Below are 16,107 nucleotides of genomic sequence, written 5' to 3' on the forward strand. Positions count from 1 at the left end.
CACACACACATATATAATAATAATATAAAAAAAGCTTAAAGCTTTTTAACGCTAATTTCTATTTCATATTTAATTTTTATTTCATTTTAATACATATTAATATGGAAATGTATAAAATGTTTAATGTTTATAAAGAAATTACGATTATTCATTTAATAGTTTATTCGTTACACATTACTGCAAATTCAATGAATATTTTTAAATATTAAAGAATTTTTATATCTTTTTTTATCTTTCTTTTATTATCTCCCTATCTATCTGTTTTTAATAGAGCTTAGATAATTCAAAATTGCCTTCAAAGAGAGAGTGACTTGTATAAAAGAAGATAATTTCATTTTATGACTTATATATGACACTGATATTTATCAAAAAATATCTTTACTTTTACATTTATATTACATTGATTATGTTTAATTTCTTTTATACATATAAAAAGATATATACATATATAAGTCAAATAAGTTTAATCATATTTGTCTTGGAATTACATATTCGTTATTTTGTAAAATATGCAATATTATGTGTAGAAATAAAGTACTGTAGTGTCATATATAAAACATTTGAATAATTAAATTTTAAATTTACAATTCAGCATTGTCAAAAAATATCAGCGTAGATGTAAGTTCAACGTATCCGTCAACATATGTCGACTTAGTCTGCAGTCTGCTATGCTACTCATAAACAATTTTCCATATATCAATTCTTAGCGAACATTATTTCACGACAGAACTTCAAGGTTTATATCAAGAAGAAAAAGCAATGCGGCAAAATAAGGATAACAATAAGAGATTATTACATTGATAACGTTGAAATTTATATACATACATTATGAACTATTTTTTTATTTTTAGTAAATCATGTTTTTTTATCTTAAAATATTCTCGTATTTTCCATTTCCTTCATTCGATTAATTATATAATGTAGCAGATAAAAATTAGAAATGGATATAAATCAGTATAATTAGTAACCTTAATAATTACATATGTATTTTAGGTAGTTTTTTTCGGTGGTGGTCTGTAAACACCGATTACAACAGCATGATCTCTTTCATATGGTTCAAGTGTGATTTGTTCCTGTGGTTTTAAGTTGTCAGCCATTAGTTTCTTCACTTCCGACGCGAACACCACCTCGGGTTGTGAGAGTGAATCTATGCAACTCGCCTTAAATTGATAAATAATAAATTTTTAAGCTTAATGTTATATTTCATATATTGTTTATAAATCATGAACATCTTACCTTAATAGAAATAACAAAATGTCCGCCACTCTTAAGGAAATTTTGCGCATTTATAGCAACAATTCTAGCTTGATCCGGCTGTGCTACATCCGAGAAAATGGTATCCACCATTCCTACCAACATTCTATATTTTTGGGGATGCCTCGCGTCTTCGACTATGGGAATAATATTACTTCTTTTCTTAGCGACCTCTATAAGATCCCTGCCTGTTCTGTTGGAGAATTCCACTGCAAATACAAGCCCTTCCTATATACATAAAAATCGGAATATTTATTCTCAATGTCCCTTCTATATAATTTATAAATTTATTAATATTATTAATATGTAGTTGCTGTATGCTCTCTTTTTTTTAAAGTAAAATTATGTTTTACTCATTTGAAAAAAGCAAGCATGTAATTTTTCTAGCATCACTTCGACACCAAGTTAATAATTATCAACTAACTTGGCTCTAATGTATGCATAAATTAAATAATTTCTCATATCTTTTTTACATAATTTTCTGATATAAATCAAACTTACTGGACCAACTACATCCGCAACATGAGACACAGTGGTACCTGATGCAGCGCCTAGATATAATACTTTGCTTCCAGGAGGCATATAAATTTGATCAACACCTCCAAGAATAGCAGCAGCCAATTTGGATCTGAATGGATTCCATACTCTATATTCAATTTTCTCACCATTTTCAGTCTGGATAATATGGAAGATTTTACATTATTAATTCACAGAAGTATATAAAAAGCAAATGCTGTAAAATTATTGCAATACAAGTTGAGCTTACATCTACACTGATTCTTTTTTCCCCATATACGGCTGTTCCAGGTACTGAACTTAAAGTCACTAATGCATCCTCCTTTCCTCTAGCTATAAATACTCCCTCATGACGATGCGGCTCTATTATTACATTCCTTCCACCTTTAAAGCCACCTCCTCTGCCACTACTTCTTCTATCACCTCCACCTCTACCACCTCCACCTCCACGACCTCCTCCACGACCTCCAAAACCACCGCGACCGCCACCGCCACGACCACCTCCACGGCCACGGCCACCGCCACGACCACCGCCTCTACCTGGTGAAAATGCTGCAAATTATAAAAGAAACATTAGAGTACATGAAAAATAAATAAAAGAATAAATTTATACATATATAAATAAATATTTGTGACTTTAGAGAGACATTTATTTCACTATACTAAATTCAAAGAGTAAATGGTCAATATAAAGATTTTCTTTTCAATTTTTTTAAAACATATTTTATGTATTTTAGAGAAAGGAACTTATTTACTTAAAAAAATACTATACAGAACATTTATCTATTTCAGATTAAATTAAGATGCAAATACAAAAAATCTCTCTCTCACTCTCTCTCTACTTTTCTCTTTTGGTACAAATATAAAAATATATATATTTTATATATATATATATATATATATAATTTAAATAATATAGAAATTATATATAGAAATTGAAATAATATATAGAAAATATTAGATAACCATTAAATGATAACATTAAATGAATTAAGACTTAAAAATTATAATAATATAATGTAATCGTACGTATACAAAAATCGTAATAAAAAAGATATTTATTGATAACACATGAACATAATGCACGTTCATGTACATTGTAAGGTTAATCATGTTGCTTAGTTGGGAAAAATACTTGCAACATGACATAAACATACATCTATGATTATCGTAATTACTATTAAAAATAGCCACGAGTCTAAGTAATACAAAAAATTAAAGCAGCATTAAACTCTAGCCACGTGATAAATTTCAAAATGCATTTTTGATTGAAGGTTAGCCTCCTTGATGAGAATCTTATCGTCGTAATCACCGTTTAAAAATTGCAAACTAAAAAAGATCGGCATAAATAATACATATTCACATTACCTGGTTTGCCCATGATGAACCTTATACACGTTCAGGTTATAACAGAGAGAAATCTGAGAGCAGCCATCCCGCTTCAGCGGACGCATAGAGTTAGAGTTCCTCAAGTATGGGCTCCTGCACACAGGACGCGGCAACGCTTGCCGCGCGGCGGAAGTCGACGCGATAGCCAATACAAAAGTTGGATTGAGTTCAACTTTGGGTGCATCCAGAGGCACAATCGCTCACTGAGCGGCTAAGTAGCAATTGAATGTGAATGGCTGCGTTCAGCAGGATAAGCTGCTTTGCAACTGTTGTAAAATTCGTGAATCTCATTGGTGTATGCTCTTACATTCAGCCAAAATTAAGAGCCTACACCAATCAGGTTTACGAATTTTACACAGTTGCAAAGCAGCTTTTTCTGCTGAACGTAGCCATTGGTTTCTATCTTCGAATTCACCAATCACATTCGATTGCTACTTAGCCGCTCAGTGAGCGGTTGTGCTTCTGGATGCACCCTTTGGCCCATATTCTGAATCCTCTTTTATCGATAAAAGTGCTCCTAAAAGCGGCCTGTAGCCAATCAGAAGGCTTATATGCCACTTTTAGAGGCACTTATCGATAAAAGAGGATTCAGAATATGGGCCTTTGACGCGCGGTGGATGTTATGTATCTGCTGATTGGCTATCGCGTCGACTTCCGCCGCGCGGCAAGCGTTGCCGCGTCCTGTGTGCAGGAGCCCTGAGAGTACCCTCTACAGAAATCGTACACCCTATTCTCTCCTTCCTGCACAGGAGCAATTTACAAATATAACTATGGGTCTGTTCTTTTTAGCTGCACTGCTGCACTAGTGCAATAAGTTAGAAAGAGACAAACATACTTTCTTTCACTCTAACTAATTGCACTAGTGTAGCAGTGCAGCTAAAAAGAACAGACTCTATATAACTTGGACTGTATAGACTGTTCCCTCCCTTCTGTACGCCAAATACACTGGGTGCATCCAGAAGTACAACCGCTCACTGAGCGGCTAAGGTTCATATTCTGAATCCTCTTTTATTGATAAAAGTGCCTTTAAAAGTGGCTTATAAGCCTTCTGATTGGCTGTAAGCCACTTTTAGAGGCACTTTTATCGGTAAAAGAGGATTCAGAATATGGACCTAAGTAACAATTGAATGTGATTGGTTTCTATCTTTGAATTCACCAATCACATTCGAGTGCTACTTAGCCGCTCAGTGAGGCTGCGTTGGGAAACATCACCCGAGTGCACCCGGGTATCATTTTATCCTTGTTGTTTACCGAATGTTAAACAAGGATAAAATGATACCCGAGTACACTCGGGTGATATTTCCGAACGCAGCCTGAGTGGTTGTGCTTCTGGATGAACCCACTGAAGACCATCTGGCGGCATGGGCAAAAAGTGAGATTGTCCAGTGCCACAAATCGAAGAAGAAGAAGGTTTCTCTCTGATATGAAGTAAGTTGTAAAAAAAATGTTTATTACAAAAATATTACATTTGTTGGTAAATGTGCAGTATAACGTCCCCACCTCCGATTTTTCTGAAACTTTGTAAATTTGTTCATTTTAATGTTTAAAATATATTCTGAGAAGGAAAATCGTCGCTCATGCCTCTTTTTTTTTTATTTAATTTCAAAGTTTTGTGACGTATTACAATTTTTCAAAATAATTGGTGAATTATATCCTCCAACCTCAATAAATTCATAACAGTACAACATATTCTCTGCTTTGCGTAATATTCTCTGCTTTTTAATCTAAATAAATTCCTAAAAATACAAATATTTTCTGCTAGTGTTAAAAACACAAATAATTAATATAGCAGAGAATACAGTGGGATTCAAAATCTATACCTTTTTAATTCTTTTTGTATGGATTAAAATTTACCGACATCATAAAACTTTGAAATTAAATAAAAAAAATGAGGCATGAGCGACGATTTTCTTTCTCAGACTATATTTTAAACATTAAAATGAACAAATTTACAAAGTTTCAGAAAAATCGGAGGTGGGGGCGTTATACTGCACATTTACCCATTTGTTTTATGTACTTATTTTTAAGTACACATTTTTATTACAGGATAAGTGTTGACGGATTGATTGTATATTTTCCTTATGATTATATTTATCCGGAGCAATATGCATATATGCTTGAGCTCAAGCGTGGCTTGGATGCCAAGGTATTTTCTTCTGTATTTTTATTCTTTATATTTATATGTTGATTTATATTGTTGATATTATTTTGAATATATTAAGAAAAATTGATAAAATTATGTTATATGTTATATATTAGGGACACTGTTTATTGGAAATGCCTTCAGGCACTGGCAAAACGATAACACTGTTATCACTCATTGTTGCATATATGTTGGAGCATCCATTGGATGTTACAAAATTGATTTATTGTTCTCGAACAGTGCCAGAGATTGAGAAAGTTATAGAGGAATTGAAGAAACTTATAGATTACTACGAGAAAGAAACCAAAAGCAAACCTAAGATTGTTGGCTTAGTTCTTAGCTCTCGTAAGAATATGTGTATTCATCCTGAGGTAATTAAACTTTTTCACTTATTTCTTTATAAAATTGACTCGTAATTACTTACTAGTTCATTAGTGAAAAGTATTGAGTTAAGTATTAAGAGATTAACTATATTTTTTTATATTTTTTAATTTGTTTATAGGTCAGTAGAGAGCGAGAAGGTAAAATTGTGGACGGTCGTTGCCATTCTCTTACTGCATCATATGTACGAGAAAGGCATAATTATGATGAATCTACACCAATTTGTAGTTTTTACGAAGGATTTGATATGGAAGGTAGAGAACAAATTATTCCTCCTGGTATTTATTCCATTGATGATTTGAAAGATTATGGAAAAGATCGTAACTGGTGCCCATATTTCCTTGCAAGATTTACAGTAAGAAACTTCATAAATCTTTATTTACGCGTTCGTACGATTTAAATTGTGTGATAATCAATATTCTTTATATTTTCAGATTTTACATGCACAAATTGTAGTTTACAGTTATCATTATTTATTGGATCCAAAGATTGCTGAAACTGTATCTAAAGAACTAAGCAAGAATTCAGTAGTTATTTTTGATGAGGCTCATAACATTGGTATAAAAACTAATATTATGTTCATATTAATTTTACAATAATTTAGAATACAAAATAATGAATTATAAATTTTAGATAATGTTTGCATTGATTCTATGAGTGTGAAAATAAATAGGAAATTAATGGAAAAAAGTTCGACTAATATACAACTCTTAGAGAAAACTGTAGCCGAGTAAGTCTCAAATTCTTATTTATTATTAGGATTCAAATATATAATTAGATATAAAATCAATTATGTTTTGATTTAGAATGAGAGAAGTTGATGTAAATAAATTGAAGGAAGAATACAATAGATTGATCGAGGGATTGAAAGATGCTCAATTGCAGAGAGAAACCGACGTCATTTTAGCCAATCCTATTTTACCAAATGAAGTACTCGAAGGTTGGCAAAAATGTTACATTTTTTATGCGAAAGAAATGTTCTACATCTAACAAAGTAAAATCTGTATTAAAATTTTTGTTTGAATATGTATACAGAAGTCGTTCCGGGCAACATAAGAAATGCTGAGCATTTCGTCAGCTTCCTGAAACGATTCGTTGAGTACTTGAAAACTCGCTTACGTGTCCAACACGTCGTGCAAGAATCACCCGCGGCATTTTTGAGGGACATTCAAGCAAAAGTCGCTATCGAACGAAAGCCATTGCGATTTTGTGCCCAAAGATTAGCATCTCTTTTACGCACAATGGAAATAACAGATCTAACAGATTTTTCTCCAATAGTTCTGGTGACTCATCTTGCAACATTAGTCTCCACGTACACGCACGGTTTCACGATTATAGTGGAACCGTTCGATGACAAAACACCGACAGTTTTGAATCCAATTTTACATTTTAGTTGTCTAGATTCTTCTATCGCTGTCAAACCTATATTTGATAGATTTCAATCTGTGATAATCACTTCCGGAACGCTCTCCCCATTGGATATGTATCCAAAAATTTTAAACTTTCATCCAGTCATAATGTCATCGTTTACAATGACATTGGCTAGACCATGCCTTTTACCTATGGTAAGTTAAAAAAAAAATATCAGAAATTAAAATAATCTTCATATTTTTTAATATTTATCTACTTTTGCATTCCCTGCATCAGATTGTCGGCAAAGGTAATGATCAAGTAACTATTTCATCCAAGTACGAGACACGAGAAGACGTGGCTGTTATAAGAAATTACGGCCAATTGTTGGTCGAATTTGCTGCAACAGTACCCGATGGCTTAGTATGCTTTTTTACATCGTATTTATATATGGAATCTGTAGTAGCTGCTTGGTATGTGTGTGTGTGTACATATAAAATATTAAAATTTTATAACAGAGTAATTTATATAGATTTTTATAATGCATTATAGGTACGATCAAGGAGTTGTGGATCAACTTCAAAGGCATAAATTACTTTTTATCGAAACTCAGGATTCAGCAGAGACCAGTTTAGCTCTGATAAATTACATAAAGGCTTGTGAAAACGGTAGGGGAGCCGTTTTGCTTTCTGTGGCTCGTGGAAAAGTGTCCGAAGGCGTCGACTTCGATCATCACTTGGGTAGGGCTGTGCTGATGTTTGGTATACCTTATGTATACACGCAATCGCGAATCTTAAAGGCACGTTTAGAATACCTCAGAGATCAATTTCAAGTGAGTGCAATGTAAAATTGTTATAGTGATTTTTTTTATATATGCAAATGAAATATACGAACTGTAATATCTTTACAGATTCGAGAGAACGATTTCTTAACTTTTGACGCCATGAGACATGCCGCTCAGTGCGTAGGGCGTGCGATTAGAGGTAAAACCGATTATGGTATAATGGTGTTTGCAGATAAGGTAAATCATTTTTGATTGAGAATAGTTTTCAATGTGCAAAAATCAATGCAAAAATATTTCTGAGACGATATAATTATGACTTTCTCTTATATTACATTATATTGCAGAGATTTTCGAGAATAGATAAACGAAGTAAATTACCGAAATGGATACAGGAACATCTAAATGACAATTTATGCAACTTATCTACCGAAGAAGCCATACAGGTATTTTTAATTTCTCATTTGATAATAAGTGTCATTAATGATTACAATTTTGTTTGTGTTTTATACAATCAAAATGTTTATTTATACAATTTCCAGATCAGTAAAAGATGGTTACGACAAATGGCACAGCCATTTACACGTGAAAATCAGCTTGGATTGTCATTACTGACAAGAGAACAACTTGAGAAAGAAGAGGCTGCCAAAATTGAACAAAAAGCACAGCAAAAATGATAGTGTGACACTAGGCCGAATAATCCAGTTTACTTAGGCAAAATAATCTGCACTATTTACAAAAAATATATCTCATGCTGTTTGCTTGTACAAATGCCTAATTATAATTTGTACTTTTGACCACAATTGTATTGTAAGTATAGAGTGTAAGATATAATAAGTATATACTTTTTTAAGTTTAACAGTACATATTCTTCTTTTTTTGTAAGCTTACCTCATCAAGTTAAAAAATTTGTTAGCAAGGTTCATTAAGAATGCAATGCAAATTAAAAAAAAGTTTAATAACAAAGTATCATAGAGCGAATTTTAACAGCATACAAAAAATAACAATATCTAAAAATAATTTATCTGATATCACCATCTTACAAGAACTTGATCACCGTCTTGTATCGAATAGTAACTAAGTTCTTGCAACGGTTTATCCAACGAAATTTCATCATTTGATAGCTGCAATGTCACAATATAGCATTTATATACATAATTAGTGAAAAGAGTATATGAATATTTTTCTCATCTAATAATATTAGACTTACATCCTGTGAAATAAATGAAAGAGCAGGTATTTTCCCTCCAGTTTTGAAAAGTCTCTGAACAAGTCCGATCATTTTTTGGACTTCCATGTCTTTAAGCAACTTCCTTTTAATTCCTCTAGGCTGACGTGGATCATCTGGACATACAAACTCCACTGTTATCACATTGGAAACCATTTCTACTTTTGGTTTAATTGAGGGAATATTTGCAATTCCATATTCTGAAAATATGAAATAATTCTTTTTACTTTTATATAATATAAAATTTTATTCTAAATTCAAATTTTATAAAAGGAGATATTTATCATGTCAGAAGATATTCATAAGATAAAGTTTATACATACTATCGATTAACTTAGGATATCGTGGATGTTCATTTATAAACGATATCCTATTCTCTGTTTCTAGCCATTTTGGTAGATACAGTTTTAAATAATCATATTCAGCACCTCTTCTTTCAACAGGAAATATCTCTGTACCATTTAAAATTTTTAATTTCGCTATTCTTGCGATTATCAATTGCCGAGCAGTCTCTACAGTTTCATTCTTCAAGATGGGATTTTCTCTGAATTTTAAATCTTCTAAATTTGATAGTTTATCCAATTCGTTAATTGATTGCCACTAAAAATGTCAAATAATGATTTGGTTAGAAATCTTAATAAATATATGATTTTACAGCTTTCTCTTTTGTGTATATTTTAATATTATTCATAATATAAAAGTACATTTACCTCTGGTATGTGGTTTTCAGAAATATGTAGTTGACGTAAAGTAGGAAAAAGCTCAGTCTTGTCCATTGGTGTTAAAGATGGAAATCTAATTCTATCTATTTTATTTGAATTCAAATTGAGATATTCCAAGCTGTAAACAAAATACGATTTAAATATTATGTAAATTTTGCGCTCTTTCGATATTAAACTTGGATATTTTATAATGCATTTTACCATGGAAGGGAACCTAGTTTAAGTATCTCATCCCAACTCGATATTAAATTTCCTTCGAGTATTAATGTAACTATTTTCATTAAATTGATATTTGTTATTGTCTCTTTTATAGTTGTAACAATATTAAAAGAAACTGAAAGTTCTTCAATTGATGGGAACATAGATATACATTGCTGAATATCAGACCAATTATAATTCATTTTAGCTATTGTTAAGTGCTTTACTGTTGAAAATGAGTTTTTCAGTGCCATCACATCTTCTTCAACAGGCAGGTAGTTCTCACTGTGAAGATAAAAATCTATAAGCAATTTTTTCATACTTATCAATATATTAATATAACTATTATTGATATTTACATTTTTAATGTTATATTTAATATTCTAAAAGAGTTTTAAGAAATATCACCTCAAAATAAACATCTTTATATAATTCACCTGACATTAAGACGAATAAGAGAATGAAGTTGAGAGCATATATCCGCTACAATTTTCCATGAATTTATTAAGTTTTTAGATATATCCAGTTCTTCCAAATTAGGACACAATTCTTTCAGCTCATCTGGCCTTCCAGCATCGCTTACACATTGTTCCCTCAACCATACTATTTTCAATTGATCAAATTTACTTTGCTTCTTATTCACTTTGGAGAAACCGACAAGGTCTAAAAAGGGTGCATTGATTTCTCTCCTTAAACTCGACACTTCATCCCTGTTTATGCCTGCTAATTCATCATCAATCAGTCCGTAGCGCATTTTGATAGCTTGTGGACAGGATATTCCAAACTTGACTTTGCCTGGTCGTATAAAAGAGCCTGATGTGGAATGTCTATCAAAGATTACATACATAGTATGCATAGAAATATAAATTACTGTATTGTCATTATTAATATAGTAGGTGTTTTACCTGGCTTGAAAATATACTATTCCTTCGTATGTGCCATTATGCTTGCCACGAGTTGAATCGTCCCAATCTATACCCAACCACTCTCCTTTTGTATTTCCTACAGGTCCAACGTATTTTAATGTACCCCGATAACCGTCACACTCGATACGGCTTGAGATCTCATATTTTTTATCTTCTACCATACCTGACAGATATCACACAAATGACAATTAACCTCGTGTGGAGTGAAAAAATATATTTCATTATTCAGAATGTACGGATAATTCAAGTCTATTAAAAATTAATTTTATATAAATAATACTATAATATATATTTAATAAAAATTTTATAAAAATACCTATCAGGGTAAACACGTTTGTTTCAGATTGCGGTTGACAGTAGTGTAACCTAAAATCCAGAAACGCGCATTGAAAATGAGGAGAAAGTAAAATCACAATCTCGTATTAGGTTGCGGAAAAAACAGTAACAATCAAAATCGTGAAAAATTGTAAATGATAATGTTGAAAGGAAATATCATATACGGCGATTTGCTGTCTCTATTTCGCGTTCTGAAAATTTTACTTGCGGTAGAAGACAGATGTTTTACAAGTGTTTACCGTTAATCGATATTATCGAATATTCGATATTTTTTCTGTATTGTTTTATAAAAATATCGAATAAAAAATTATGAATAAAATATCGATTCGTGCTTTTCACATATTTATATTTTAATAAATATTTTAAATTGTATGAAAAACATCTGTTTAGCACTGTTTACAAATATTGCATGTAATTGTATAGATATAGGGTATAATGTGTGGGAATATTAAATATATATATAAACATTGAAAAATATATTGTTCTATTTTTCGGATCTCTCTAAATGTGCAGCAAAATAGTGACTATGTGCAAATAAAAAATAAATATTTTGATTTTATTCATTGGGAATTTGGTAAACATTACAATATTCTATACATATATAACATAATGTGATATAAGAGAATGTACATTGCTACAAAATATAGTATACATAAATATGTATCATTTCACACTCTAATTAACTTATATAGATTTTGGTTTGCACCTATATACTGATTTTATTAATGATTCAATAGTTACTTGATAAAATATTATGTCCAGTTCAATTTGTTACATTTATAGTTTAATTATTTCAGAATGCAAGATATGCTAATGACCTAATACAATTTTGGGAAGATTTAAACCATTCAGGATTTCAATCCAGTAACCATCAGGATCTTTAATGAAAGCAAGTCCCTTCATCTTGCCATCATTTGGTTTTTTTATAAATTCCACATTTAACTTTTCAAACCTTTCGCATGCTTTTTCAACATCAGGTACTGCTATTCCAATATGACCTGTATTTAAGGAAAGAATATTATTTCTATTAGAATTTTACAAGAAAGATTTAAATTTTTCTTTAAATAATACCAGTATATCCAAATTTCATATAATTTAAATAATTGTAAATTGTTCTAATTAAGATATTTGATTGCTTTTCCCCCCTCCCCCTTACCAAATCCTCTAGGATCTGAGTTTCCATTGTGATATTTTGCATCTGGATCTGTTTCTGTTCCCCAATTACTAAAATACAATTATTTTTTGTATAAGAATGCTTAATCCTCATATTCTAACAAAATACATAGAAACAATTGTGAAAAAAAACTTACTGAGTTAACTCTATAGTTGCTTTTCTACTGAATGTCCACTCAATACTTTCTCTTTTATCAGTTGGTATGTCTTTCTGATTCTCGTAACCAAGAAAATACAAAGAAAATTTCATTTCTGGAAAATCAAGCTTTTGCAACAATGTCATACCAAGTACTTCGGTATAAAAGGGTAAAGATTTTCTTGGATCCTTAATACGGTACATTGTTTGTTGCATAATATATCCATTTGTTGCAGGATCTGGAGGCTTGCAAAGCTCACGGGTTTCACTATTGGTTAATCCTGATGGTTCACCCATCTGCAATTACAATTATTATTCTTTTATTATTTAAAATGCATTAATATGTCTCATTTGTGATATTTTTAATTGTTATAAATGTAGAATTTAGTTTTTGATATATATGTATGTATGTGTGTGTGTGTGTGTGTATGTATGTATTATTTAGTTAATACATCTTAAATTTGATACATATAATTTTAATATAAAAATATACTATATTAAAAATATAAAAATTATAGTATATTATATATTTTTATTCTTTTCTGTGATTAATCTTTATACCACATTACATTTATATTATATTGATAATGGACACTTCATGACAAGTTTACTATTTTTTAAGAATTTATCAACTGTGTGAGATATATACTTTTATTTGCATAGTCTACAGATAAGCTATCATGAGCAACATTCAAGGACACATTATTCCCTGCAATAATACTCGCACATAATATGCCATATAACATATTTAGAATATAACGAATATAAAGAAATCAAATTTTACAAGAGACAATAATTAATAATATACATATGTCATTTATAATATATATCTTCACCAAAACTGTACCTTACACAGCACTCAGGTTAGATTATTAAAGTTTAATCCTTTTACTATAGAATAATTCACACAAACAAAATTCAACCGGGCAATTCTGATTAGATTTCTTTTCCTTTAATATGCCTCGTCTTGTCAGTTTTTTACGAGTGTCCATCAAAATTTCACTCCAACCTTTCCTACCTTTTATGCGAGATATCAAAGTATGTAAAGTACAGTACACACACTGGGAACGTTCACACGCGAGACGAATGTTGTGCGTGAGTAAAGGTGCCTTTACATGGGAGCGTCTGCGCAGAAAACCATTACCAGACCATTGCGCAGGATTCATCTGCGCAATGGTCTGGTAATGGTTTTCTGCGCAGACGCTCGACGCTCAGACGCTCCCATGTAAAGGCACCTTAAAGGCACCTAGATGCGTACGAGAAGCAGTGCCGATTCCTTATATCGTAAAACCCTGTGCGAGAGAAACGGAAAGATAAAAATGAAAGAAAAGTATATTTAATTATGACTATTTAATTCGTTAATTTTATTTGTAAGACGATGGGAAGAAATATATTTGTCATTATTACAAACGTATTTGTAAAAATAAATTATGTATACAATAATTCTCTTAATCAAAAAGTAGATAAGAATTAAAATGAGATTTTAATAAATAAATATATTGCATATTCAAATAAATAATAAAAATATTTATGGAAATATCTATGGAAATTTTATGCAAATTTTAGCATATGAAACTTTTAATATATTTAATTTGCACAGTGTATGTGTGTCATGTATATATATAATATATATATATATATATATATATATATATATATATATATATATATATATAAAATACATTTTATACTTTTTTAATTGATTAAAAATAAATTATACACACTCGGCCAATGAAATAGAATGTAAATAGAATTTATTTGTGTAAACTCAAAAGTTTCAATATTCAAGAAAAGATAAAAACACTCGATAAACAGATATATTAGGAAAAGATTCAACATACAAGAAAAGGTATGATACATCCCTGGTCACTGATGGGAAATCGTATACGTATGGTGCAACAAATTCAAAAAAAGTAAAACTTGTAAATTTGAAGTGATTAAATAATTAATTAAGTTATGCCAAAAGTAGTGTCGAGGAGCATTATATGCTCCGATACGAAAGATCAGGAGGAATATAGCGAGGAGAAGCCATTGCATATCTATTATTGTTTATGCGGTCAGATGACATTAATTCTAGGTTAGAATTGTATTTTTTAATATAATGTATTATATTTATTAATTAAAAAAAAATAGTTTGTAGCAAAAGTTGTCGGTTTTACAATAAAAAGTAAATTTAATGAATTTAAGTATTATTGTATATGTGTGAATGTGTGTGCTTTCGGGAAATATATTCCATAAAAAAATTTTCACATTCATACATTTAAATTAATTTGAATTGATATTAATACTCTATATAAATACAATGTCATATTGTTAATATAAAATAATACTTTTGAATATTCATAAGTCATATTGATTTTGATTTGTAGATTGTGCAATTGAAAAATTGCCATTAAGAAAAAGAGATGGAGCAAGAGTCATCGATGGTAGTAAACATGCTCATAAAATGACTTCAGAGCGAGATGAGATTATATTTCTCAAACGTCCAGAGGGAATAGAAAAACAATATAGGCAAAAGTGTAAAAAGTAAAGACTTTTTTATTGTTGTATTGCATGTCAGAAAATATATTCATACGTCTCTCATTAGTTATTTCAATATATATTTATTTTATGACATTATATATTCATTTTATATGTGTATGTAAATATCGAAAACATTTTTCAGGATTTACAGCATAAATAATTTGTTTAATATGATTTTTTGGTTTATGTTAGATGTGGCTTATTACTATACTATAAGCATGATCCAGGAGCAAATATAGTATTTATAGTAAAAGATTCAGTAATAAAAAATTCTGGCGATGGTCCTATGACAGATATTTATAATCAAGTAGCCATTGAGAAACCTAAAAAAATAATGGTTACAAAGCATACCAAGAATATGGGAAAATTCAGCTCTGTTACTGTATCTACAATTGATGAAGAAGAGGATGAAATTGAAGCTGTAAGTCATATTTGTGTATGTTATATATAGAGATTATAATAGGATAACCAGAAACTAAAAAAGTATGAAATGTATTATGTAACAGATATGATATGATAAATATTAAGTTAAAATTTCTAAATATTTTTAATTTTAATTATTTCTTTGAACATGTAATATATATTTATCCATTTGTTATTCCAATTTATTATGTGCTTTTTGATTAATTTATTTCTTTATTATTTAACAATGAAATCATCTTTATATTATAAAAAATATTTATAATTTCAGAGAGAAGTTGCTGATTCATATGCAAACAATGCACGCATCATAGAGAAACAGTTAGAACGAAAAGGTATGAATAAACGAAAAGCTATACCATCTACTGAGACGGATTTGAAGAGGGCAAGACCTAGAGGAACATTACTGGATGTTTGATTTTTCGTTAAAAGTATTTCTATGCAAAAACTTGGATTTATATAATTCAGTATATGGAGAGTCTCGTAACATTTATTGTACATTAATTTACTTATTTACTACATATTTACATTTAATTAAAATAAATTAGTTTGCTGTATATATTAATATTTGTTGTTATTGTCATAAATAAAAAGATATTTTTTTTCTTTTGATAAGAGAGAGCGCGGAAAA

General features: G+C 30.3%; 5 protein-coding genes across 10 annotated transcripts; 2 read left to right on the forward strand and 3 right to left on the reverse strand.

The window, feature by feature from the left end:
- Positions 1-770: 770 nt before the first annotated feature.
- Fib (rRNA 2'-O-methyltransferase fibrillarin) lies at positions 771-3,298 on the reverse strand. The gene is made up of 5 exons (XM_083108686.1): positions 3,139-3,298; positions 2,021-2,322; positions 1,756-1,929; positions 1,237-1,482; positions 771-1,160 (listed from the first exon to the last, which is right to left on the reverse strand). Exons 1-5 carry the CDS (start codon positions 3,149-3,151, stop codon positions 990-992), a joined length of 906 nt encoding a protein of 301 aa, XP_082964812.1. The 5' UTR covers positions 3,152-3,298; the 3' UTR covers positions 771-989.
- Positions 3,299-4,439: 1,141 nt separating this feature from the next.
- On the forward strand, positions 4,440-13,058 carry Xpd (general transcription and DNA repair factor IIH helicase subunit XPD). Of its 5 annotated transcripts, XR_014440304.1 has the most exons (15): positions 4,440-4,587; positions 5,188-5,305; positions 5,419-5,673; positions 5,805-6,038; positions 6,118-6,241; positions 6,317-6,413; positions 6,490-6,623; positions 6,719-7,248; positions 7,331-7,506; positions 7,586-7,865; positions 7,944-8,054; positions 8,162-8,260; positions 8,357-8,624; positions 8,701-11,120; positions 11,232-13,058. XR_014440304.1 is itself a non-coding variant. In XM_083108112.1 (13 exons), exons 1-13 carry the CDS (start codon positions 4,493-4,495, stop codon positions 8,489-8,491), a joined length of 2,388 nt encoding a protein of 795 aa, XP_082964238.1. In that variant the 5' UTR covers positions 4,440-4,492; the 3' UTR covers positions 8,492-8,678. The 5 variants fall into 5 exon arrangements, 3 of the variants coding, with proteins under 3 accessions (XP_082964238.1, XP_082964239.1, XP_082964241.1); XR_014440305.1 differs by lacking the exon at positions 8,701-11,120; XM_083108112.1 differs by lacking the exons at positions 8,701-11,120; positions 11,232-13,058 and having other exon boundaries at positions 8,357-8,678.
- On the reverse strand, positions 8,754-11,424 carry LOC145976756 (tubulin-specific chaperone E-like). Its single transcript, XM_083108116.1, has 9 exons — positions 11,389-11,424; positions 11,205-11,254; positions 10,868-11,051; positions 10,400-10,789; positions 9,966-10,247; positions 9,753-9,882; positions 9,366-9,642; positions 9,025-9,242; positions 8,754-8,938 (listed from the first exon to the last, which is right to left on the reverse strand). Exons 3-9 carry the CDS (start codon positions 11,047-11,049, stop codon positions 8,846-8,848), a joined length of 1,572 nt encoding a protein of 523 aa, XP_082964242.1. The 5' UTR covers positions 11,050-11,051; positions 11,205-11,254; positions 11,389-11,424; the 3' UTR covers positions 8,754-8,845.
- LOC145976757 (lactoylglutathione lyase-like) lies at positions 11,760-13,661 on the reverse strand. 2 transcript variants are annotated; one of them, XM_083108117.1, is made up of 4 exons: positions 13,552-13,661; positions 12,535-12,830; positions 12,381-12,448; positions 11,760-12,222 (listed from the first exon to the last, which is right to left on the reverse strand). In XM_083108117.1, the coding sequence occupies exons 2-4, from the start codon at positions 12,828-12,830 to the stop codon at positions 12,035-12,037; spliced, it is 552 nt and encodes a 183-aa protein (XP_082964243.1). In that variant the 5' UTR covers positions 13,552-13,661; the 3' UTR covers positions 11,760-12,034. The 2 variants fall into 2 exon arrangements, with proteins under 2 accessions (XP_082964243.1, XP_082964244.1); XM_083108118.1 differs by having other exon boundaries at positions 13,381-13,602.
- Positions 13,662-14,258: 597 nt separating this feature from the next.
- On the forward strand, positions 14,259-16,035 carry LOC145976762 (STING ER exit protein). The gene is made up of 4 exons (XM_083108128.1): positions 14,259-14,610; positions 14,903-15,059; positions 15,249-15,477; positions 15,748-16,035. The coding sequence occupies exons 1-4, from the start codon at positions 14,490-14,492 to the stop codon at positions 15,892-15,894; spliced, it is 654 nt and encodes a 217-aa protein (XP_082964254.1). The 5' UTR covers positions 14,259-14,489; the 3' UTR covers positions 15,895-16,035.
- The last annotated feature ends 72 nt before the right edge of the window (positions 16,036-16,107 follow it).

The sequence above is a fragment of the Camponotus vicinus genome, unplaced genomic scaffold (assembly GCF_025532165.1).
Source record: "Camponotus vicinus isolate PSW18456_S1 unplaced genomic scaffold, iyCamVici1.0 SCAF_9, whole genome shotgun sequence".
Classification (NCBI taxonomy): Eukaryota; Metazoa; Arthropoda; class Insecta; order Hymenoptera; family Formicidae; genus Camponotus; species Camponotus vicinus.